The sequence below is a fragment of the Zophobas morio genome, unplaced genomic scaffold (assembly GCF_036711695.1).
Source record: "Zophobas morio isolate AGI-343-1 ecotype UQ-CSIRO unplaced genomic scaffold, CSIRO_AGI_Zmor_V1 ptg000014l, whole genome shotgun sequence".
Taxonomy (NCBI): domain Eukaryota; kingdom Metazoa; phylum Arthropoda; class Insecta; order Coleoptera; family Tenebrionidae; genus Zophobas; species Zophobas morio.
This window is the reverse complement of record NW_026972119.1, coordinates 26,773,453-26,799,963: the sequence shown is the minus strand read 5'-3', so window position 1 is coordinate 26,799,963 and position 26,511 is coordinate 26,773,453. Positions and strand designations below refer to the sequence as shown.

The 26,511-nt window shown below is 31.5% G+C and overlaps 1 protein-coding gene across 1 annotated transcript; it reads left to right on the top strand.

Annotated features, from left to right (window-relative positions):
- The first annotated feature begins 367 nt into the window (after positions 1 to 367).
- LOC135128912 (uncharacterized) lies at positions 368 to 26,511 on the top strand. The gene is made up of 6 exons (XM_064055991.1): positions 368 to 465; positions 777 to 1,024; positions 1,208 to 1,346; positions 13,239 to 13,868; positions 25,503 to 25,911; positions 25,964 to 26,511. Exons 1-6 carry the CDS (start codon positions 368 to 370, stop codon positions 26,360 to 26,362), a joined length of 1,923 nt encoding a protein of 640 aa, XP_063912061.1. The 3' UTR covers positions 26,363 to 26,511.

Below are 26,511 nucleotides of genomic sequence, written 5' to 3'. Positions count from 1 at the left end.
CATGGCAATCTTTGGAAAATTAAAAAAAAACCTCTTTGGTGAAGTGTCAACGGCATTGCTAAAATGGTGATTCCATAACACATCAACCAAGGTTTCATCTGGTTCAACAGCCGAAATTCAGGGTCTTCCTGAACCTGATCGACGTTTATTTGAGTTCGTCTCCATAATTATTTCTTACAAAAAAATTAAAAAAAAAAAAACGAGACATTCAAAAGTGGTTAGAGTTAAAACAGCTCGCACCAAAAAACAAGAATAAATGGGAATAAAACTCGCTAACAACAACAACAAAAAAATGAAATTCGAATGATAAAAACAACCTTTGAGGTAATTTAAACACAAAGCTTTTATTTAGAAAAACGTAATCGTGATGAAAATAGAGCACGGCCTGCCATCTCTGAGTAAAACCGAACACCACCGACTTCAACCCAGAAGCTTCCTTGAAATCGGATTCCGGCTCACAGACCAGTAATCACCCTCCTGCACAGAAAATCCACATCCGAAAAACAAACAAAATCCGTTTCTTTTGCGCAGCAAACCGCGATACGCATAAGAACAATTCAATTAAACGCGGGGCCCCGGAGACAAGTTTACGACACCGCCGGCTGTAAAATGCAGCTCCGATGTTATATAACTCTTTAGCGAAATCGTACGTTTCCATTAAAATTTTATCCGGCATAAATTACACACAAAGGCTTCCTTTGTTGAGTAGTTGATCGTAAAAGTCAAACTATTCAAATGAGGGTCGATCATTTTTTAATGGCCGCGCCAAAATAAAGCCGGCCGGCTTACGTAATAAAATGTGGAGCGGCATGGGGACGTTTATGTGACAATAAGTTATCATCTCGCGCTTTGTTCGACAATCTGGGGGTGGCTCCTCACCGGTTTAATGGACGTCGTAAATTCCGGCGCGGCCACTGCGGGAACCCTTCTTCGGGGGCAAGTCCGGTGGTGGTGGCGGTGAATACTAAAGAATGCTGGAGAGAGAAGTGGTGTGAAACGATCTCTCTAAAATTTCAAATAAGGGGTACAATTACAGTATAGTAATAAACAGGAGTAAAATTGATTGCCTGTGGAGCGGATTTTGAGAAATTGTTGCGGAAAGAAATTTTTCATCTCCCGGAACACGTGTAGAAGACAGACTGTCATTTGCTTTATACAAATGATGTTATGCAAATAGTAATACTCTGATATGTGATTTATGATTCAGGAACGTTCAACAGTTCGACAAAGAAGATTAACATTTTATATATTCATAGTCTGGCAGACGAGGGTGTTGGTTCAGGATTTAGAATGAATTTAAACATCATTCACCGGCTCGTTGACAAAGATAGAGTGATGTGCCATGTGTGAGACGTTACAACAAGATTGCTCGGAGGATAAAAGCTTATGAAAAATCTGTCGTAAATTAGATTGTTTGAGATCGACAAGGAAAAGCACCAAAATCTGTGAAGATTCTTTTTTTTTCATAAAAGCAGTAAACGTCAAAATGTGTTTTAACTAAAACTAACATTATTTTAATTTGAGTCACACCATTTCCTTTAAATCCCAAAATAATTAAAAATTAAAACTCTAAATAAAGATTGTTTCCTCTTTTTCTAGAAATTTTCTGTTGGCTCTAAATAACAACTTGCAATTCAACATTCGTTCTCTTAGATTTCGCCATCTTTAGTATCATTATTTTTCTTCAGTTAACACTTTTTAGTCAAATTTGTTTGCTCATCCCCCCCAACAACGGAATGACGTCATCTCCAAATTTTGCAATAGTAAAATCGAATGCTTTGAAATCTTGCAATGTAACACAGTCTTGAAACTAACATAGTCCTTTATGAATCTGTGTTGCATTTTTATCTTGGACATCGAGATTTAAAAAAAAAATCTAAATTGTAGATACATATAACAATTTCTCGATTTTTCAATTTTTCGAAGTTTCTATTTTTTTTAAATCTCGAATTTTCACTTTTTAGATATTTTTGTGTTGGGATTTTGCAATTTTTCGATTCCTAATTTTTTGATTTCTGAGTTTTCCGATGTTTCAGCTTTAACAACACTTCAGTTACTCGACTCATCAATTTGTCGATTTTTCAACTTTTCCTTATTTTGATTTTGTACTTTTTAAAATTTCAGATTTTGTAATTTCTCGATGTCTCGATTGTTCGATTTTTCTGTTCTTCGATATTTCAGTTTTGCGAAATTTTAAATTCGATTAGCAGATCTTTCAGTTTTTTTTTTCGAATTTTAAAATATTTCATTTTTCGATTTTTCAATTTTTCGGTCTATAAATTTTTGGATTTTTCTGTTTCTCGATTTATCGATTTTTTATTTTAAATGTTTCAATTTTTTCAATTTTTAACTATTCGTATTTTGGCTATAGGCCTATTTCAATTGAGAAAAATTGAGAAATTTTTCAATTTTTCAACATTCCAATTTTATAATTTTTTGATGTTTCAAATTTACAGTTTTTCGATTTTCCAATTCATCATTTCAGTTTTGGAATTTTTTAATTTCTCAATTTTTCTGTTCTTCGATTCTTCGATTTTTTGCAATTTTTAAAATTTAATTTTTCGATTTCTCGATTTTTCACTTTTTCAATTTCTCAAGTTTTCTATCTTTAAATTCTAGATTTTTTAATTTTTCGATATTTAATTTTTCAATATTTAAAATTTTATATTTTTCGACTTCTCGATTTCTCGACTTTTCTATTTTCCAGTTCTTCGATATTTCAATTTTCCGAATTTTTAAATTTCATATTTTTCGGTTTTTCAATTTTCGAATTTTTAAAGTTTCTGATCTTTCGATTTTTCAATTTTCCGATTTTTTTTTAGAGTTTTTGATTGTTCATTTTCTCGATTTTCGATTTTTCAATTTTTCAATTTATGGATTTTTTCAATATTAAAGTTTTCAATATTTTAATTTTCCGTTTTTCGATTTTACAATTTGTCGATGTTTCGAGTGTTCAATTTCGATTTCCCAATTTTTCGTCATTTCAGTTTTGGAATTTTCCAATTTCTCAATTTTTTGGTCTTCCGATTTTTCAATTTTTGCAATCTTTAAAATTGGATTTCCGGTTTCTCGATTTTTCGGTTTTTCAATTTTTCGATTTTTAAATTTTAGATTTTTTAATTTTTCAATTTTTCGATATTTTAACCTTTCGTTTTTTAAAATTAAAATTTATCGATTTCTTGATTTTTTTACTTTTTCGATTCCTCAATTTTTCAATTTTTCAATTTTTCCATTTATCAGTTCTTCGATATTACAATTTTTCGAATTTTTTACATTTTTCAGTTTCTTGATGGAATTTTTCAAATTATCGATTTTAAAGTTTTTCGATATTCCAATTTTGGCATTTTCTGTTTTCGATTTTTCAGTTCTTCAATATTTCTGTTTTCCAATTTTTCAAAGTTTTAAATTTTTTCAGATTTCAGTTATTTTACTTTTCAATTTTTCGATTTTTAAAATTTTTGATATTGCGATTTTTCAATTTTTCGGTTTTAAAATTTTTCGTTTTTTCACTTTTTCAATTTCTCGATTTATTGAGATTTCATTCTTTGGAATTTATGATTGTTCATCTTCCCGATTTCTCCAGTTTTTAATTTTTAGATTTATGCATATTTTTCAATTTAAAATTTTTCAATTATTTGATTTTTATTTTTTCAATCTTGGCTTCTTCTGATTTCTCAGTTTTTCAATTGTTCGACTTTTCACCTTTTCGATTTAACAAATTTTTCATGTTTCGTGTTTTCAATTTTTCGGTTCCGTGATTTCAATTCTGGAATTTTTCAATTTATCGATTTTTCAATTTTTTGCTTCTTCAATTTTCCTCTATTTGGCGATTTTTTAATTTTCGATTTTCGATTTCTGGATTTTTCGATTTTTCAGTTCTTCAATATTTCCATTTTCTATTTTTTCAATTTTTTAAATGTTTAAAAATTAAAAGATTCCAGTTATTTTCTTTTTTAGTTTTTAAATTATTTATTTTTTAAATCTTACATTTTTCAGTTTTTCAAAATTCCAGTTTTGGGATTTTTTAATATTAGGATCTTTAATTTTTCGATTTTTTGTTGTTGCGAAATCTCGATTTTTCAATTTTTCGATGTTTCAGTTTTTCGATTTCTTTGGTTTAGATTTTTCGGTTTTTTAATTTTTTTAATTTTAGATTTTTCGATTTTTCAGATCTTTGATATTTTTAGTTTTTTGATTTTCGAATTTTTCGATTTTTTCAATTTTTCGATTTTTTGACATCTCGGTTATTTGATTTTGAAAAATTTTCGACTTTTCGATTTCTGGATTTCTCGATTTTTCAAGTTTTCGATTTCTCTATTTTTTAACATTTCAATTTTAAGAACTTTACAATTTTTCAATATTTAAAGTTTTATATTTTTCGATTTCCCGAATTCTTGGTTTTTAAATTTTTCAGTCCTACAATGTTTCAATTTTTCGAATTTTTAAATTTTAGATTTTTCAGTTTTTTGATGTTTCGGTTTCTCGATCTTCAGATTTTTCGACTTCTCGATTTTTAGATTTTTAGGTTTTTCAATTTTTCCATTTTGAAAATTGTTGATCTTTCAATGTTTAAAATGTTTCGATTTTTCAGTTTTTGGATTCTTCAATTTTCCGATATTTCAATTTTGGCGATTTTTTAAATTTTGGTTTATCGATTTCTTGATTTTTCGGTTTTTCAGTTCTTCAATATTTCTTCAAATTTTTAAATGTATAAAATTTTTAAAATTCCTGCTATTTTATGTTTCAGTTTTTTGGATTTTTTAAAGTGTAAATTTTTCAATTTTTCAAAAATTTCAGTTTTAGGATTTTTCAATGTTTCGTTTCTTCAATTTTTCGATTTCTCGATTTTTAAATTTTAGAATTTTCAAGTTTTTGGTTTTTGATGTTGCGATTTCTTGATTTTTCATGTTTCGTGTTTTCAATTTTTCGGTTCCGTGATTTCAATTCTGGAATTTTTCAATTTATCGATTTTTCAATTTTTTGATTCTTCAATTTTCCTCTATTTGGCGATTTTGTAATTTTCGATTTTCGATTTCTGGATTTTTCGATTTTTCAGTTCTTCAATATTTCTATTTTCTATTTTTTCAATTTTTTAAATGTTTATAAATTAAAAGATTCCAGTTATTTTCTTTTTCAGTTTTTAAATTATTTATTTTTTAAATCTTACATTTTTCAGTTTTTCAAAATTCCAGTTTGGGATTTTTTAGTATTTCGATTCTTCAATTTTTCGATGTCTCGATTTTTCAATTTTTCGATGTTTCAGTTTTTCGATTTCTTTGGTTTAGATTTTCCGGTTTTTTAATTTTTTAAATTTTAGATTTTTCGATTTTTCAGATCTTTGATATTTTTAGTTTTTTGATTGTCCAATTTTCGATTTTTTGACATCTCGGATTTTGAAAAATTTTCGACTTTTCGATTTCTGGATTTCTCCATTTTTCAAGTTTTCGATTTCTCTATTTTTTAAGATTTCAATTTTAAGAACTTTTCAATTTTGGAATATTTAATTTTTCGATTTTTTGATGTTTGTAGTTCTGGATTTTTAAATTTTTCGATATTTTAATTTTTCAATATTTAAAGTTTTATATTTTTCGATTTCTCGATTTCTTGATTTTTAATTTTTCAGTCCTACAATGTTTCAATTTTTCGAATTTTTAAATTTTAGATTTTTCAGTTTTTTGATGTTTCGATTTCTCGATCTTCAGATTTTTCGTCTTCTCGATTTTTAAATTTTTAGGTTTTTCAATTTTTCCATTTTGAAAATTGTTGATCTTTCAATGTTTAAAGTGTTTCGATTTTTCAGTTTTTGGATTCTTCAATTTTCGATATTTCATTTTTGGCGATTTTTTAAATTTTGGTTTATCGATTTCTTGTTTTTCGATTTTTGAGTTCTTCAATATTTCTTCAAATTTTTAAATGTTTAAAATTTTTAAGATTCCAGCTATTTTATTTTTCAGTTTTTGGATTTTTGAATTTTGATGGATTTTGTTTGATTTTTCGATTTTTTACTTTTTGAATTCTCAATTTATTGTTAAACTTTACATTTTTCAATTTTTCGACTGTCTTTATACTGTTTTATACTTCGATTTTTCAATTTGTCAACTTTTCGATGTTTTAATATTTCAGTTTTTAAAATTCTAGGGTTTTCGATATCTCGAGTTTTCAGTTCTTCTACATTTGACAATTTTTCAATTTTTAGAATTTTTTAATTTTCGATTTTCCAGTTTTTTTTTTTAATTTTTCAATTATTCAATTTTTTGATTTCTCAATTTATCGAATTCAGATGTTTCGTTGTTTTGATTGTTCAATTTCTCGATTTATCAATTTTTCAATTGCTTCTTCGATTTTTGGATTTCTCGGTTTTTCAATTTTTTAGTTGTCCGATTTTTCAATTTTTTAAATTTTACATTTTTCCATTTCTCGATTTTTTGAATTTTTAGTTTTCCGATTTCTCAATTAATCTATTTTTGATTTTCCCACTTCCCAAAGTTTCGATTTTTCAGTTCGTCAATTTTTCGATTTTTCGACTTCGCTTTATTGGTTTTCGATTTTTCAATTTTTGGATATTTCTTTCAGTTTGGAGATTTTTAATATTTCGATTCTTCAACTTCTAGATTTTTCGATTTTTTATTTTTGGATTTTCAGTTTTTCTTTTTCTAAACTTTAGATTTTTCAATTTTTCGATTGTTTTATATTTCAATTTCTCGAGTTTCCAGGTCTATATTTTAATTTTTCAATTTTCCGAATTTTTAACTTTTCGATTTTTCGATTTTGGCCTATTTCGGTTTCTCAATTTTTCGATTTGTTGGTTTTTCGATTTTTGAATTATCCGATTTTTCAATTTTCCAACTTTTTAAATTTTCGAATTTCGATTTCTTCATTCGTTGATTTTTCAGTTTTTCCATTTTTAATTTTTGATTGTTTAATGTTTGGATTTCTTCATTGTTCAATTTTACGATATTTTAACTTTTCAATTTTTCAGTTCTTCAAAATTTTTTAATTTTGACCTTTCTGAATTTTCGACTTTTCGAGTTCTGGATTTTTCGATTTCTTAACCTTCTACTTTTTGGATCTTCAACTTTCCGTTTTTTAAACTTTAGATATTTCAATGTTTGAACGATTTCTAAATTTTAACTTTTCAATTTTTAAATTTTACATTTTTCGATTTCTCGATTTTTCGTTTCAGTTCTTCGATATTTCAGTTTTTCAAGTTTCAAATTTTTTAAATGTTTTGATTTCTTAATCAATCGATTTTTCGACTTGCCGGTTTTAGATTTTCCGTTTTTCAATTGTTTTTTCAAATTTTCGATTTTCTCATTTCTTGACTTTCGAGGGTTTCGATATTCCTGTTCTTCAATTCTTTAATTTTTCGATTTTTCAGGTTTTTGATCTTTTATTTTTTAATTTTTTTAAGGTTTCAATTTGTCGACTTCACTTTTTGGATTTTTCTATTGCTCAATTTTTCGACTTTTCAGGTTTTCCATTTTTCAATTTTTCAAAAATTTCAGTTTTTTGATGTTTCGATTTCTCGATCTTCAGATTTTTCGGCTTCTCGATTTTTAGATTTTTAGGTTTTTCAATTTTTCCATTTTGAAAATTGTTGATCTTTCAATGTTTAAAATGTTTCGATTTTTCAGTTTTTGGATTCTTCAATTTTCCGATTTTTCAATTTTGGCGATTTTTTAAATTTTGGTTTAATAATAATAATAATAATAATAATAGTTTTAATTTATCGATTTCTTGATTTTTCGGTTTTTCATTCTTCAATATTTCTTCAAATTTTTAAATGTATAAAATTTTTAAGATTCCAGCTATTTAATTTTTAGTTTTTGAATTTTTTAAAATGTACATTTTTCAATTTTTCAAAAATTTCAGTTTTAGGATTTTTCAATGTTTCGATTCTTCAATTTTTCGATTTCTCGATTTTTAAATTTTAGAATTTTCAAGTTTTTGGTTTTTGATGTTGCGATTTCTTGATTTTTCATGTTTCGTGTTTTCAATTTTTCGGTTCCGTGATTTCAATTCTGGAATTTTTCAATTGATCGATTTTTCAATTTTTTGATTCTTCAATTTTCCTCTATTTGGCGATTTTTTAATTTTCGATTTTCGATTTCTGGATTTTTCGATTTTTCAGTTCTTCAATATTTCTATTTTCTATTTTTTCAATTTTTTAAATGTTTAAAAATTAAAAGATTCCAGTTATTTTCTTTTTCAGTTTTTAAATTATTTATTTTTTAAATCTTACATCTTTCAGTTTTTCAAAATTCCAGTTTTGGGATTTTTTAGAATTTCGATTCTTCAATTTTTCGATGTCTCGATTTGTACTTTTTCGATTTTCTAATTTTTGAATTTTTAAATGTTAGGATCTTTAATTTTTCGATTTTTTGTTGTTGCGAAATCTTGATTTTTCAATTTTTCGAAGTTTCAGTTTTTCGATTTCTCTGGTTTAGATTTTTCGGTTTTTTAATTTTTTAAATTTTAGATTTTTCGATTTTTCAGATCTTTAATATTTTTAGCTTTTTGATTTGCGAATTTTTCGATTTTTTCAATTTTTCGATTTTTTGACATCTCGGTTATTTGATTTTGAAAAATTTTCGACTTTTCGATTTTTGGATTTCTCGATTTTTCAAGCTTTCGATTTCTCTATTTTTTAACATTTCAATTTTAAGAACTTCACAATTTTTCAATATTTAAAGTTTTATATTTTTCGATTTCTCGAATTCTTGATTTTTCAGTTTTTCAGTCCTACAATGTTTCAATTTTTCGAATTTTTAAATTTTAGATTTTTCAGTTTTTTGATGTTTCGATTTCTCGATCTTCAGATTTTTCGACTTCTCGATTTTTAGATTTTTAGGTTTCTCAATTTTTCCATTTTGAAAATTGTTGATCTTTCAATGTTTAAAATGTTTCGATTTTTCAGTTTTTGGATTCTTCAATTTTCCGATATTTCAATTTTGGCGATTTTTTAAATTTTGGTTTATCGATTTCTTGATTTTTCGGTTTTTGAGTTCTTCAATATTTCTTCAAATTTTTAAATGTTTAAAATTTTTAAGATTCCAGCTATTTTATTTTTCAGTTTTTGGATTTTTGAATTTTGATGTATTTTTTTTGATTTTTCGATTTTTTACTTTTTGGATACTCAATTTATTGTTAAACTTTACATTTTTCAATTTTTCGACTGTTTTATACTTCGATTTTTCAATTTTTCAACTTTTCGATGTATTTAATATTTCAGTTTTTAAAATTCTAGGGTTTTCGATATCTCGAGTTTTCAGTTCTTCTACATTTGACAATTTTTCAATTTTTAGAATTTTTTAATTTTCGATTTTCCAGTTTTTCTTTTTTAAAATTTTTCAATTATTCAATTTTTTGATTTCTCAATTTATCGAATTCAGATGTTTCGTTGTTTTGATTGTTCAATTTCTCGATTTATCAATTTTTCAATTGCTTCTTCGATTTTTGGATTTCTCGGTTTTTCAATTTTTTAGTTGTCCGATTTTTCAATTTTTTAAATTTTACATTTTTCTATTTCTCGATTTTTTGAATTTTTAGTTTTCCGATTTCTCAATTAATCTATTTTTGATTTTCCCACTTCCCAAAGTTTAGATTTTTCAGTTCTTCAATTTTTCGATTTTTCGACTTCGCTTTATTGGTTTTCGATTTTTCAATTTTTGGATATGTCTTTCAGTTTGGAGATTTTTAATATTTCGATTCTTCAACTTCTAGATTTTTCGATTTTTTATTTTTGGATTTTCAGTTTTTCTTCTTCTAAACTTTAGATTTTTCAATTTTTCGATTGTTTTATATTTCAATTTCTCGAGTTTCCAGGTCTATATTTTAATTTTTCAATTTTCCGAATTTTTAACTTTTCGATTTTTCGATTTTGGCCTATTTCGGTTTCTCAATTTTTCGATTTGTTGGTTTCTCGATTTTTGAATTATCCGATTTTTCAATTTTCCAACTTTTTAAATTTTCGAATTTCGATTTCTTCATTCGTTGATTTTTCAGTTTTTCGATTTTTAATTTTTGATTGTTTAATGTTTGGATTTCTTCATTGTTCAATTTTACGATATTTTAACTTTTCAATTTTTCAGTTCTTCAATATTTTTTAATTTTGACGTTTCTGAATTTCTCAATTAATCTATTTTTTTAAATTCCAATTTCTCCAGTTCCCAAAGTTTCAATTTTTCGATTATTCAGGTTTTTTATTTTTCAATTTTTCGACTCTGCTTTTTTGACTTTTCGGTTTCTCAATGCTTTAATTTCCTAATTTTTGGAAATTTCGTTCAATTTTCTGATATTTCAGTTTTTCGATTCTTCTATTTTTCAATTTTTCGATATTTGAGTTTTGGGATTTTTTAGTATTTCGACTTTTCGAGTTCTGGATTTTTCGATTTCTTAACCTTCCACTTTTTGGATCGTTAACTTTCCGTTTTTTAAACTTTAGATATTTCAATGTTTTAACGATTTCTAAATTTTAACTTTTCAATTTTTAAATTTTACATTTTTCGATTTCTCGATTTTTCATTTCAGTTCTTCGATATTTCAGTTTTTCAAGTTTCAAATTTTTCAAATGTTTTCATTTCTTAATCAATCGATTTTTCGACTTGCCGGTTTTAGATTTTCCGTTTTTCAATTGTTTTTTCAAATTTTCGATTTTCTCATTTCTTGACTTTCGAGGGTTTCGATATTCCTGTTCTTCAATTCTTTAATTTTTCGATTTTTCAGGTTTTTGATCTTTTATTTTTTAATTTTTTTAAGGTTTCAATTTGTCGACTTCACTTTTTGGATTTTTCTATTGCTCAATTTTTCGACTTTTCAGGTTTTCCATTTTTCAATTTTTCAAAAATTTCAGTTTTTTGATGTTTCGATTTCTCGATCTTCAGATTTTTCGGCTTCTCGATTTTTAGATTTTTAGGTTTTTCAATTTTTCCATTTTGAAAATTGTTGATCTTTCAATGTTTAAAATGTTTCGATTTTTCAGTTTTTGGATTCTTCAATTTTCCGATTTTTCAATTTTGGCGATTTTTTAAATTTTGGTTTAATAATAATAATAATAATAATAATAATAGTTTTAATTTATCGATTTCTTGATTTTTCGGTTTTTCATTCTTCAATATTTCTTCAAATTTTTCAATGTATAAAATTTTTAAGATTCCAGCTATTTTATTTTTTAGTTTTTGCATTTTTTAAAGTGTACATTTTTCAATTTTTCAAAAATTTCAGTTTTAGGATTTTTCAATGTTTCGATTCTTCAATTTTTCGATTTCTCGATTTTTAAATTTTAGAATTTTCAAGTTTTTAGTTTTTGATGTTGCGATTTCTTGATTTTTCATGTTTCGTGTTTTCAATTTTTCGGTTCCGTGATTTCAATTCTGGAATTTTTCAATCTATCGATTTTTCAATTTTTTGATTCTTCAATTTTCCTCTATTTGGCGATTTTGTAATTTTCGATTTTCGATTCTGGATTTTTCGATTTTTCAGTTCTTCAATATTTCTATTTTCTATTTTTTCAATTTTTTAAATGTTTAAAAATTAAAAGATTCCAGTTATTTTCTTTTTCAGTTTTTAAATTATTTATTTTTTAAATCTTACATCTTTCAGTTTTTCAAAATTCCAGTTTTGGGATTTTTTAGTATTTCGATTCTTCAATTTTTCGATGTCTCGATTTTTACTTTTTCGATTTTCTAATTTTTGGATTTTTAAATGTTTGGATCTTTAATTTTTCGATTTTTTGTTGTTGCGAAATCTTGATTTTTCAATTTTTCGATGTTTCAGTTTTTCGATTTCTCTGGTTTAGATTTTTCGGTTTTTTAATTTTTTTAATTTTAGATTTTTCGATTTTTCAGATCTTTGATATTTTTAGTTTTTTGATTTTCGAATTTTTCGATTTTTTCAATTTTTCTATTTTTTGACATCTCGGTTATTTGATTTTGAAAAATTTTCGAATTTTTTGGATTTCTGGATTTCTCGATTTTTCAAGTTTTCGATTTCTCTATTTTTTAACATTTCAATTTTAAGAACTTTACAATTTTTCAATATTTAAAGTTTTATATTTTTCGATTTCCCGAATTCTTGATTTTTAAATTTTTCAGTCCTACAATGTTTCAATTTTTCGAATTTTTAAATTTTAGATTTTTCAGTTTTTTGATGTTTCGATTTATCGATCTTCAGATTTTTCGACTTCTCGATTTTTAGATTTTTAGGTTTTTCAATTTTTCCATTTTGAAAATTGTTGATCTTTCAATGTTCAAAATGTTTCGATTTTTCAGTTTTTGGATTCTTCAATTTTCCGATATTTCAATTTTGGCGATTTTTTAAATTTTGGTTTATCGATTTCTTGATTTTTCGGTTTTTCAGTTCTTCAATATTTCTTCAAATTTTTAAATGTATAAAATTTTTAAGATTCCAGCTATTTTATGTTTCAGTTTTTTGGATTTTTTAAGGTGTACATTTTTCAATTTTTCAAAAATTTCAGTTTTAGGATTTTTCAATATTTCGATCTTTCAATTTTTCGATTTCTCTGTTTTAGATTTTTTGATTTTTCAATTTTTTGAATTTCTCGCTTATTGCATTTTGAAAATGTTTCGACTTTTCGATTTATAGATTGCTCGATTTTTCAAGTTTTCGATTTCTCTATTTTTTAACATTTCAGTTTTGGGAACTTTTCAATTTTTGAATATTTTAACTTTTCGATTTTTTGACGTTTCGATGACACGATCTTTCAATTTTTCGACTTTTCGGATTTCGATTTTTCAGTTTCTTGATTTTTTTGACCCCACTTCCTGTAAGTCCCAAAATAATTAAAAATTAAAACCCTAAATAAGTTCTCAAAAGGTATCAAAGATTGTTTCTTCTTTTTTCTAGAAATTTCCTGTTGATTCTCAACAACTATTAGATTTTATCATCCTTAACATGAACATTTTTCTTCTTCAGTCTGCCAGACTTACGGCCTAGTAACGCCATAATTTCCAAAACACTCCAGTCCAAAGTTCTGATTTCTTATTTATTCTAACTTTACACGTATGTTTTTTTAATAAAAAAAATTCATGAAAAACTTCCCCTTTGGCACTTTTTTAAACTGACGGATATCTCTGAAAGAGAAAGAATGCGTGCGCAAAGACAGATCTCAGATACGAGAGTTGTCGAAAAAAATAATCTCTTAAATACGGAACCCAATCCAATAAATTTTGCAGGAAAAAATTCCACTAGCAAATAAAATCGAAAAAACGCAATTTCAGGCAATTAACCAGGAATTATTTCCCACAATTGAAAACCCACGCTCAAACAACATCAATTCAAACTGCGTCACACGTGGTGACGTCCAGCCCACCTCCGGACCCGCCACATCTCCACCATCTCCACAACCGGCCTCTCCCCAGCCCAAAAATCGCACCCCAAACCCCCCACTCGCCCCAAAACACGAAAAATAAAAAAAACCGTAAACAAATTAAGCTCCTCCGAGTGCGTTTGATGAATTCCACGTCGGCGCCGCCGCGCTGCCGTCCCGATATTGATTTACTCGGGCGTGTATGTGCGAAGTGGTGGCATTCCCAAAGTGGGCAAAATCGCGAAAAAGGCGAAAACCATGTAAAGAAGCCGCGCCGCGATCCACCCGTTGTTGGCCCCACGATGACGACGACGGACTCCGGCGAGAATCAACTGACTCCGCAGACCCCGGTGCTAACTGTTGCATGTCGAATTCTGCGATCGCCGTCGCACGAATCCGTCACCACGGACTTGTCCTTGTTCTCAGTGTCTTCAGTCGCGTCCGACGCACAAGCGGGGCGCCGCCTTCTCAGCTTCGGCAAGTGTGATAGCCAGTTCGCCAGGGGGCACAGCCCCAACCCCGACAACAGGCTGCAGGACAGGTTAGTGTGCTACCAAAACAAAAACAAACCGGAGAGGTCGGGATCGATCGCCGTGGAGGTCGGTCGGTTGGTTGGTTGGTGTGTTGGCACGGAGAGCACGAGCGGGAGGGTGGAGAGGTCGCTGGAAGTGTGCGAAGAGTGTGGGTGCCGCTGGACTGGTTTGAGCTTAAGATGGAAGAGTGTCCGAAAGGGACGTGCCTTTTTTCCATTTATTTATTTATTTATTTATTTATTTATTTATTTATTTGTTTTTTTGTATGTTGAAGGTACAGACCTCATGAGTGAGAAGTTGTAAATTTCGAGATGTTTTTAGACAAAAGTGAGCCATAATTTTTTTTTTCACGTTGGCTAAACTGATTCATTGACAGACTGTCAGTGCGTGAAACTGACGTTCACTTGAGGCTGGTTTGCCACATTTATTGTTATTTAGTAATCATATTACCAACTTACAATATTTCAGACTTCTGTCATTCAAATTTCAATCATTTTATATTCATTATTCCATAGTTTTAGATCTCACTGCATATGTACTTCCCAAAATTTTGAGTAAAGCATTCCATATTTTATTTAGAAAAAAATGTCTAACATCATGTAAGTAAGTATACAGAATTCGTCATTAATTTAGTCTTTAATAATTATAGTTATAATATAATATAATCAAAAATGTTGATACGGATAGTTAACCTTAAAAGTTTATTATTTAATTATTCATTATTCAAATGTGAATTTTAAATTTAATTATATTGACAGTGCTTTGAATCGTACTTATTGGAATGAAAAGTACAAAGTGTGAAATTATCTATTGGCAACAGTGTTACTGTTTTTGTCAGATTTTCTAACCGTACATTAACAACAAATTAACCTAACATGATAATCATTAGGGATCTCTGCATTATACGAAACTGGTTGCCAACCAAATCACTAGATTTACATGGCCTACCTTCGTCTAAAAACATCCTAACCGGTATACCGGGTGTCTAGAAAATGGCGGATTAACTCTTCAGTACGTTCAGAAAAAACTGATTTTGGCAAATGAGATACCTTCTAAGAAAACAGCGGGTGGGTGGGCGGGGCTAATAGCTACTAAGATAAGTTTGATTTTGGCAAATAACATATCCACTAAGAAAAGAGAGGGTGGGTGGGCGGGGCTAATAGCTGGTAAGATAAGACTGATTTTGACAACTGAAGAACCAGTTTTAAAATCATTATACCTCCACCAAAATGTGAGAAAGAATTTTTTTATTGTTTTCTCGGTTTTCCCAGACTCCTCAGTTGGTTGTTAAAAATGTAGCCGAGAGTTAATCCGCCATTTTCCAAACACCCGGTATATAGTAAAGTGTCCAAATTTTGTGCTGTTTGTACAAACAGTCAAAGTAAATCCACACAGGTGGTTACAAAAAGACCTACAAATACGAACGACCAAACTTTTAGTTCTTAAAGTTCGTGATCCATACTTAATGAAATCTTGTAAATATACAGGGTTGCTAAAAGTATGGAAGCAGTTGATTATCTCGGAAACGGTTAGTTAGATTTTCAATATTTAAAAAAATATCCGGAAATTTGTGTCATATTTATCTCGCTCCACTTGTATAAAGTGTATCAAAAGTGACATCCAAAGATGTTGTGAATGCCGGGGACGTGGACCAAATCATGGCTGATTTAGACGTTTTGTTTACACCGTTGCCACGGAAACCGTGCGTCCAGTCGCGATATTGCACTGGAGTAGGGTCCAGTTCCGATAGTGCCCAGGAGCAGTAACTCAATTAATTTATTCGGGTTTTAATTTGTATTCACTATTTACAATCATTAAATAGGAGTATTGTTATTTCTAGAATATTTTATAAATTACTTGGAAACAGCATTTCAGTGGGATTTATAAACTTGATGTTTTAAGTTTCTTGTTGTCGAAATAAGTCTACAAATACTAAGGAAAAAAGGCAAAATGGAGCCCCGCCCACCCACCCGATCTCGATTGTGATGATTTTTTTTATTCGTCGTGAGCCAAGAAGGCGGAGCTTAACTGCAAAATCCTTATTTCTCTACGAGAAATTAAAAACATGTTTTTGAGTATCACGTTCATCAAAGAATACTATGTATATTAAGAAAAAAATAAAGCGAAAGATTAGGCCCCGCCCATACCTGCCCCGATCTCAGTTCTCAATTGCGATGAATTGGTCATTAGTTGTCAGATCGAGGGGCGGGGCTTAATTGCAAGATCCATATTTGTCTACAAGAATTTAACATGTTTTAAGTTTCTTGTTCTGAAAAGACGACTACGTTTATTAAGAAAAAAGGCAAAATATAAGCCCCGCCCACCCGCCCTATCTCAATTGTGATGATTTTTTTTTTAATCGTCGAGAGCAAAAGGAGCGGAATTTAATTGCAAAATCCTTATTATTTCTCTATAAGAAATTATCATATACGACATGTTTTTGAATATTATGTTACTCAAAGAATACTATGTATATTAAGAAAAAGTTAAAGTCAAAGATTAAGCTCCACCCATATCTGCCCTGATCTAAATAGTAGTTAAATTTTCATTCGTTGGCAGCCCTAGGGGCGGAGCCAAATTGCAAAATCCATATTTCCTTACAAATCACTACATTTACATGGCTTACCTTCGTCTAAAAACATTATAAACGGTATACCGGGTGTTACAAAATGGCGGATTAACTCTTCAATACGTTCAGATAAAACTGATTTTGGCAAATGACATACCCTCTAAGAAAAGGGAGGGTGGGTGGGCGGGGCTAATAACTGCTAAGATAAAACTGATTTTGGCAAATGAGGTACCCTCTAAGAAAAGAGAGGGCGGGTGGGCGAGGCTAGTATCTGCTAAGATAAGACTGATTTTAGCAGATGACGTATCCTCTAAGAAATTTGATTAAATTATTATAACAAAAGACACTAGAAGCTTCAAAGCATTTTCAAATTCTTTCCAAACAGGAATACGTAGAAAACGGGGTCCCAAAATGAACTCAAAATCAGATCAGGTCAAAATTTTCCAAAAATAAAAGACCAAAGTAGAGAGCAAAAGAACCAATTTTAAAATTATTATAACTCCACCAAAATGTGAGAAAGAATTTTTTTTACTGTTTTCTCAGACTTTCAGTTGATTGTTAAAAGCGTAGCGAAGAGTTAATCCGCCATTTTCCAGACACCCGGTATATAGTGAAACGTCTAAATTTTGTGCTGTTTGTACAAAATAGCTGAAGTAATAAAACATCCACACAGGTGGTTACAAAAGGACCTACAAATATGAACGACCAAACTTTAATAATAAATCATTAGGTACCTATTACCACATTTCCAGTTCTTAAAGTTCATGATCCATACTTAGTAAAATCTTGTAAATATACAGGTTGCTCAAAAGTATGGACGCAGTTGATTATCTGGGGAACGGTTAGTTAGATTTTCAATATTTAAAAAATTATCCGGAAATTTGTGTCATATTTATCAAAACTAAATTTTTTATCTCGCTCCACTTGTATAAAGTGTATCGAAAATTACATCTAAAGATAGTGTGAAAGCCGGAGACGGAGACCAAATCATGTCTGACTCAGACGTTTTGTTTACACCGTTGCCATGGAAACCGTGCGTCCAGTCGCGATATTGCACTGGAGTAGGGTCCAGTTCCGACAGTGCCCAGGAGCAGTAACTCAATTAACTTATTCGGGTTTTAATTTGTATTCACTATTTACAATCATTAAATAGGAGTATTGTAATTCCTACCAATATTTTCTAAATTACTTGGAAACAGCATTTAAGTGGGATTTATAACCTTGATGTTTTAAGTTTCTTGTTGTCGAAATAAGTCTACAAATACTAAGGAAAAAAGGCAAAATGTAGCCCCGCCCACCCACCCGATCTCGATTGTGATGATTTTTTTATTCGTCGTGAGCCAAGAAGGCGGAGCTTAACTGCAAAATCCCTATTTCTCTACAAGAAATTAAAAACATGTTTTTGAGTATCACGTTCATCAAAGAATACTATGTATATTAAGAAAAAAATAAAGCGAAAGATTAGGCCCCGTCCATACCTGCCCCGATCTCAATTCTCAATTGCGATGGATTTGTCATTAGTTGCCAGATGGAGGGGCGGGGCTTAATTGCAAGATTCATATTTATCTACAAGAATTTACCATTTGAAACATAATTTTCCTGTTCTGAAAAAAGCACTACGTTTATAAAGAAAAAAGTCAAAATATAAACCCCGCTCACCCGCCCTGTCTCAATTGTGATGATTTTTTTTTAATCGTCGAGAGCCAAAGGAGCGAAATTCGGAATTTAATTGCAAAATCCTTATTATTTCTCTACAAGAAATTACATTGTAAGATATGTTTTTGACTATCGTGTTAATCAAAGAATACAATGTATATTAAGAAAAAATTAAAGCCAAAGATTAAGCGCCACCCATATCTTCCCTGATCTAAATAGTAGTTAAATTTTCATTCGTTGGCAGCCCTAGGGGCGGAGCCAAATTGCAAAATCCATATTTCCTTACAAATCACTAGATTTACATGGCCTACTTTCGTCTAAAAACATTATAAACGGTATACCGGGTGTTAGAAAATGGCGGATTAACTCTTCAATACGTTCAGATAAAACTGATTTTGGCAAATAATATACCCTCTAAGAAAAGGGAGGGTGAGTGGGCGGGGCTAATAACTGCTAAGATAAAAGTGATTTTGGCAAATGAGGTACCCTCTAAGAAAACTGAGGGCGGGTGGGCGGGGTTAGTATCTGCCAAGATAAAACTAATTTTGGCAAATGACATATCTTACAAGGAAATAGAGGGTGGGTGGGCGGGGCTAGTATCTGCTAAGATAAGACTGATTTTAGCAGATGACGTATCTTCTAAGAAATTTAATTAAATTATTATAACAAAAGACACTAGAAGCTTCAAAGCACTTTCAAATTCTTTCCAAACAGGAATACGTAGAAAACGGGGTCCCAAAATGAACTCAAAATCAGATCAGGTCAAAATTTTCCAAAAATAAAAGACCAAAGTAGAGAGCAAAAGAACCAATTTTAAAATCATTATAACTCACCAAAATGTGAGAAGGATTTTTTTTCTACTGTTTTCTCAGACTTTCAGTTGATTGTTAAAAGCGTATCGAAGAGTTAATCCGCCATTTTCCAGACACCCGGTATATAGTGAAACGTCTAAATTTTGTGCTGTTTGTACAAAATAGCCGAAGTAATAAAACATCCACACAGGTGGTTACAGAAGGACCTATAAATATGAACGACCAAACTTTAATAATAAATCATTAGGTACCTATTACCACATTTCTAGTTCTTAAAGTTCATGATCCATACTTAGTAAAATCTTGTAAATATACAGGGTTGCTCAAAAGTATGAAAGCAGTTGATTATCTGGGGAACGGTTAGTTAGATTTTCAATATTTAAAAAATTATCCGGAAATTTGTGTCATATTTATCAAAACTAATTTTTTTATCTCGCTCCACTTGTATAAAGTGTATCAAAAGTTACATCCAAAGATGTTGTGAAAGCCGGAGACGGGGACCAAATCATGGCTGACTCAGACGTTTTGTTTACACCGTTGCCATGCAAACCGTGCGTCCAGTCGCGATATTGTACTGGAGTAGGGTCCAGTTCCGACAGTGCCCAGGAGCAGTAACTCAATTAATTTATTCGGGTTTTAATTTGTATTCACTATTTACAATCATTAAATAGGTGTATTGTTATTCCTAGAATATTTTGTAAATTATTTGAAAAAAGCATTTAAGTGGGATTTATAAACTTGATGTTTTAAGTTTCTTGTTGTCGAAATAAGTCTACAAATACTAATGAAAAAAGGCAAAATGTAGCCCCGCCCTCCCGCCCTATCTCAATTGTGATGATTTTCTTTTATTCGTCGTGAATCAAGGAGGCGGAGCTTAACTGCAAAATCCTTATTTCTCTACGAGAAATTAAAAACATGTTTTTGAGTATCACGTTCATCAAAGAATACTATGTATATTAAGAAAAAAATAAAGCGAAAGATTAGGCCCCACCCATACCGGCCCCGATCTCAATTCTCAGTTGCGATGAATTTGTCATTAGTTGTCAGGTCGAGGGGCGGGGCTTAATTGCAAGATTCATATTTGTCTGCAAGAATTTACCATTTGAAACATAATTTTCCTGTTCTGAAAAGACGACTACGTATATAAAGAAAAAAGTCAAAATATTAACCCCGCCCACCCGGCCTGACTCAATTGTGATGATTTTTTTTTAATCGTCGAGAGCCAAAGGAGCGAAATTCGGAATTTAATTGCAAAATCCTTATTATTTCTCTACAAGAAATTACATTGTAAGATATGTTTTTGACTATCGTGTTAATCAAAGAATACAATGTATATTAAGAAAAAAATAAAGCCAAAGATTAAGCGTCACCCATACCTGCCCTGATCTAAATAGTAGTTAAATTTTCATTCGTTGGCAGCCCTAGGGGCGGAGCTAAATTTCAAAATCCATATTTCCTTACAAATCACTAGATTTACATGGCCTACCTTCGTCTAAGAACATTATAAACGGTATACCGGGTGTTAGAAAATGGCGGATTAGCTCTTCAATACGTTCTGATAAAACTGATTTTGGCAAATGATATACCCTCTAACAAAAGGGAGGGTGGCTAGGCGGGGCTAATAACTGCTAAGATAAAAGTGATTTTGGCAAATGACATATCTTACAAGGAAATAGAGGGTGGGTGGGTGGGGCTAGTATCTGCTAAGGTAAGACTGATTTTAGCAGATGACGTATCCTCTAAGAAATTTAATTAAATTATTATAACAAAAGACACTAGAAGCTTCAAAGCACTTTCAAATTCTTTCCAAACAGGAATACGTAGAAAACGGGGTCCCAAAATGAACTCAAAATCAGATCAGGTCAAAATTTTCCAAAAATAAAAGACCAAAGTAGAGAGCAAAAGAACCAATTTTAAAATTATTATAACTCCACCAAAATGTGAGAAGGATTTTTTTTACTGTTTTCTCAGACTTTCAGTTGATTGTTAAAAGCGTAGCGAAGAGTTAATTCACCATTTTCCAGACACCCGGTATATAGTGAAACGTCTAAATTTTGTGCCGTTTGTACAAAATAGCCGAAGTAATAAAACATCCACACAGGTGGTTACAAAAGGACCTATAAATATGAACGACCAAACTTTAATAATAAATCATTAGGTACCTATTACCACATTTCTGGTTCTTAAAGTTCATGATCCATACTTAATGAAATCTTGTAAATTTACAGGGTTGCTCAAAAGTACGAAAGCAGTTGATTATCTGAGGAACGGTTAGTTAGATTTTCAATATTTAAAAAATTATCCGGAAATTTGTGTCATAATTATCAAAACTAAATTTTTTATCTCGCTCCACTTGTATAAAGTGAATCAAAAGTTACATCTCAAGATGTGCAGACGTTTTGTTTACACCGTTGCCATGGAAACCGTGCGTCCACTCGCGATATTGCACTGGAGTAGGGTCCAGTTCCGACAGTGTCCAGGAGCAGTAACTCAATTAATTTATTCGGGTTTTAATTTGTATTAACTATTTACAATCATTAAATAGGAGTATTGCTGTTTCTAGAATATTTGGTAAATTACTTGGAAACAGCATTTAAGTGGGATTTATAAACTTGATGTTTTAATTTTTTTGTTGTCGAAATAAGTCTACAAATACTAATGAAAAAAGCCAAAATGTAGCCCCGCCCTCCCGCCCTATCTCAACTGTGATGATTTTCTTTTATTCGTCGTGAATCAAGGAGGCGGAGCTTAACTGCAAAATCCTTATTTCTCTACGAGAAATTAAAAACATGTTTTTGAGTATCACGTTCGTCAAAGAATACTATGTATATTAAGAAAAAAATAAAGCGAAAGATTAGGCCCCGTCCATACCTGCCCCTGTCTCAATTTTCAATTGCGATGAATTTGTCATTAGTTGTCAGATCGAGGGGCGGGGCTTAATTGCAAGATCCATATTTGTCTACAAGAATTTAACATGTTTTAAGTTTCTTGTTCTGAAAAGACGACTACGTTTATTAAGAAAAAAGGCAAAATATAAGCCCCGCCCACCCGCCCTATCTCAATTGTGATGATTTTTTTTTTAATCGTCCAGAGCCAAAGGAGCGGAATTTAATAGCAAAATCCGTATTATTTCTCTACAAGAAATTAACATTAAGACATGTTTTTGAATATTGTGTTATTCAAAAAATACTTTCTACATTAAGAAAAAAATTAAATCCACGTATTAAGCCCCACCCATATCTGCCGTGATATAAATAGTACTGAATTTTCATTCGTTGGCAGACCTAGGGGCGGAGCCTAATTGCAAAATCCATATTTCCTTAACAAAAATTTACCATTTTAAACGCGTCTTAAGTTTCTAAGAATATAAAAATCGTCACAATTGAGACGGGGTGGGTGGGCGGGGTTTATATTTTGCTTGTTTTCTTAATATACATAATATTCTTTGAACAACACGATACTCAAAAGCATGTTTTACATAATAATTTCTCGTAGAGAAATAAGGATTTTAAGCTCCACCCTCTTGACTCACGATGAATAAAGAAAGTCATCACAATTGAGATGGGGTGGGTGGGCGGGGCTTATATTTAGCCTTTTTTTTTCTTAACATTCGTAGTGGTTTTTTCGCAACAAGAAACTTAAAATGTGTTTAAAACAGGAAATATTACGGATTTTGTAATGACGCTCCGCCCCTCAGTCTGACAAAGAATGGAAAATTCATCACGATTGAGATCCAGACGGATGGGTAGAGCTTATCTTTTGTTTTTTTATTTGTTTTTTTTTTCCTTAAAACATATAGTTTTCTCCGAGCAACACCATCACTGAAAAACATGTTTCACATGGTAATTCTTATAGGAAAATACGGATTTTGCAATTAAGCTCCGCCCCCCGTTGACTAACGACGAACAAAGGAAAAGCGTGCCAATTGAGATAGGGTGGGTGGGTGGGGCTTATGTTTTGCTCTTTTTTTTCTTAATATATATTGTTTTTTCTCCATAACCAAAAACTGAAAACATGTTTAAAATGGTAATTGCAAAATCGATATTTCCCTATACCAATTTACCATTTTAAACATGTTTTAAGTTTCTTGTTGTGAAAAGAAGTCTATATGTACATATTAAAACAAAAAGGCAAAATATAAGCCCCGCCCACCCGCCCTGTCTCAATTGTGATGATTTTTTTTAATCGGCGAGAGCCAAAGGAGACAAATTTAATTGCAAAATCGTTATTATTTCTCCACAAGAAATTACCATGCAAGACATGTTTTTGAGTATCGTGTTATTCAAAGAATACTATGTACATTAAGAAAAAAAAAGCCATAAACTAACCCCCACCTATACCTGCCCTGATCTAAATAGTATTGAAGTTTTCATTCGTCGGCTGACCTAGGGGCGGAGCCTAATTGAAAAATCCATATTTCGTTCCAAAAATTTACCATTTTAAACGCGTCTTAAGTTTCTAAGAATATAAAAATCATCACAATTGAGACGGGGTGGGTGGGCGGGGTTTATATTATGCTTGTTTTCTTAATATACATAATATTCTTTGAACAACACGATACTCAAAAACATGTTTTACATAATAATTTCTCGTAGAGAAATAAGGATTTTAAGCTCCACCCTCTTGACTCACGATGAATAAAGAAAGTCATCACAATTGAGATGGGGTGGGTGGGCGGGGCTTATATTTTGCCTTTTTTTCTTAATATTCGTAGTGGTTTTTTCGCAACAAGAAACTTAAAACATGTATAAAACAGGAAATATTACGGATTTTATAATTACGCTCCGCCCCTCTGTCTGACAATGAATGGAAAATTCATCACGATTGAGATCCAGACGGATGGGTGGGGCTTATCTTTTGTTTTTTTGTTTGTTTTTTTTTTACTTAATAGATATAGTTTTCTTCGAGCAACACAATCACTGAAAAACATGTTTCACATGGTAATTCTTGTAGAAAAATACGGATTTTGCAATTAAGCTCCGCCCCGCTTGACTAACGACGAACAAAGAAAAAGCGTCCCAATTGAGATAGGATAGGTGGGTGGGGCTTATGTTTTGCTTTTTTTTTTCTTCTTAATATATATTGTTTTTTCTCCATAACAAGAAACTGAAAACATGTTGAAAATGGTAATTGCAAAATCGATTTTTCCTTATACAAATTTACCATTTTAAACATGTTTTAAGTTTGTGTTGTGAAAGGAAGTCTATACATATTAAAACAAAAAGGCAAAATGTAAGCCCGCCCACCCGCCCTACCTCAATTGTGATGACTTTTTTATTCACCGTGAACCAAAAGGGCGAAACTTAACTGCAAAATACTTATTTCTTTGCAAGAAATTAAAAACATGTTTTTGAGTATCGGGTTGTTCAAAGAATACTATGTATATTAAGAAAAGAATAAAAAATATCTTAATTCTGATGATTTTTTTATTCGTCGTAAGCCGAGGGGCGGAGCTTAATTGTAAGATACTTATTTTTCTACGAGAAATTACCTTGTGAAATATGTTCTTAAGTAATCGTGTTATACAAAGAAAACTAAATGTATTAATTAAAAAATAAAACAAAAGAAAAGCCCCACCCACCGGCCCTATCTCAATTGTGATGATTTTTTTATTCGTCGTGAGCCAAGGGGGCGGAGCTTAGTTGCAATAAATCAATCTGCTACGCTGACACCTTTATTTCAGTTTATGTATACTCAGTTCTCTCATTTTTAATTTTATGATTGGGCACTAATATAATTTTTGAATAGTGCAAAATGAAATGTAAAATTGGAGAAAATAGTATGAAACATATAGAATGAGTACTCTTAGGGACAGTCCAAATTTGAAAAAGATTCAGCAAACCGTTCTCGCGATATTCAACTGCTTCCACACTTTTTAGCGACCCTGTATATGAGAAGTTAAATAAAGTAGTAAAGAGAAACAAATCTGAAGAAAATTTGACCATTTTAAAAAGTATATCGATATTTTTTTAAAATCAATCTCAGTCTTGGACTTCAAAAGAAAATTTTCAGTGCACGTCACTGGTGAATACACAAAAAATTTAATACACATAAAATTAATTGATAGCACGATAATCAGAACCACCAATGTTTGTTTTTCGTCTCTTGGCAAATATCAAACATCGTTAGGATTGTAAAGATTAAACCGATAAAAGATTGTGAAAGACCTGAGGGAAATAGTGCTAGTCGTTACAAGATTTTTGTTTCACATATTACTAAAAGTTAGGCTTTTATTTTGAGCCAACTTTCCTCTGAATTAATGCTTGATTTGAATTTTAGTTCCGGATTCGTCGAAGTTTTGGCTACAGTTGCCGCTCCCACGCAGTTTTGAGTTTTTCGAGAATCTGTATTTCGTACTTTTTCGTTTTGGTTGGGAAACTGAAGCATAATTATGTCACCATGTAGGTATCGTAAACTAGCATTTTAGTAGTTAGTCCTGCTCACCATCTATTCAAACACTAGCTGAAATCTCTCAAACAACCACTAGGAATCTAATAAGTCCCGCTACAAAAACAAAACCATACTCGTAGACAACAATGGGTAGTCAGAAAAGCACAAAACCGCTGCTCGTTATTCAAAGTACTCATTACTGCGCCGAATTCCAGGCCGGCCGACATACCGGAAATCCTTTGGTTCGAAGAAGAGACCGAACTGATCCGGAGTTGCGCCGCCTTGTCCTCCGCCGTCGGGCTCCAGAAGAGCTTCAGTACCAGCGACATCAGTCAATTACCCTCACCCGAAGACAGCTCGAACGTCCCCGGCCTTCGCAGCGCCGTCTCGGAGCTGGCGCTCAACTCCTTGCAGAGATCAGGCTTCATCTTAGAGAATGCCCGACTAGACCACACCTCCAGATCTTGCTCCACGTGGGTGGCGGTGGGAGACATAGCCTCGACCTCCCAGCTGCCGTCCCCGCACGGCGGCCAGACGTCCAGCACCGCGCAGCAGCAAGCCGGGACGCCGCCGCCGCCGCCAGTCTTCACCGCCGCCGACTTCATTCGTTCCGTCAACAAGAAAGTAAGAACTTGTGTCAAAGTCGAATTTGAGGTTGCGATGGGTTTGTTTGCAGGTGCGCCAGAACTACATCAGACGAAGACTCCTCACGACCTACAAGGCCCTCGAGCGACTCTCTCAGAGCGAATTTAACTTAGATAGGCTGGAGGTGGCGCCTGCTGCCGCCACCGCTAGCGTCGTTAACACGGAGACCTCCACTCAAAACGCCGGCCCAGTTCGCCTCACGGTGCCTGGATCGAGTCCCTCGGCCAAGGCGAATCCGCCGCCCCCGAACAGTACCAATGCTGCGGTTCTCCGTGCTGCCAAACAAAGAGCCAGCAAAAATCTGCCCCTGACAATACGCGACGTGGAACGAGAACGAGGGAAACCCCTGTCCAAGTACGAGAGGAATATGATGATTTTCAACTGGCTGCATACGCTTGATGACACTGTCTATGTTGAAGGGATTCAATAAGATCTTTGTATTTATGGTGCTCCTATATGTACGGGCATTTTGTTTTCGATTAGCTAATTTATTACTATAATGTGTACAATTAAGCCATTGAGAGGTGTCACTTTTGTGAAATATTACATCATATCAATAAATCCATCTGTTTTTTTGTC

Coding starts and splice junctions, on each gene's coding strand:
- LOC135128912 (XM_064055991.1), top strand. CDS start 368: ATGAAAATAGAGCACGGCCTGCCATCTCTGAGTAAAACCGAACACCAC. Junction 466..776: donor GGATTCCGGCTCACAGACCA/GTAATCACCCTC, acceptor GCCAAAATAAAG/CCGGCCGGCTTACGTAATAA. Junction 25,912..25,963: donor TTCGTTCCGTCAACAAGAAA/GTAAGAACTTGT, acceptor GTTTGTTTGCAG/GTGCGCCAGAACTACATCAG.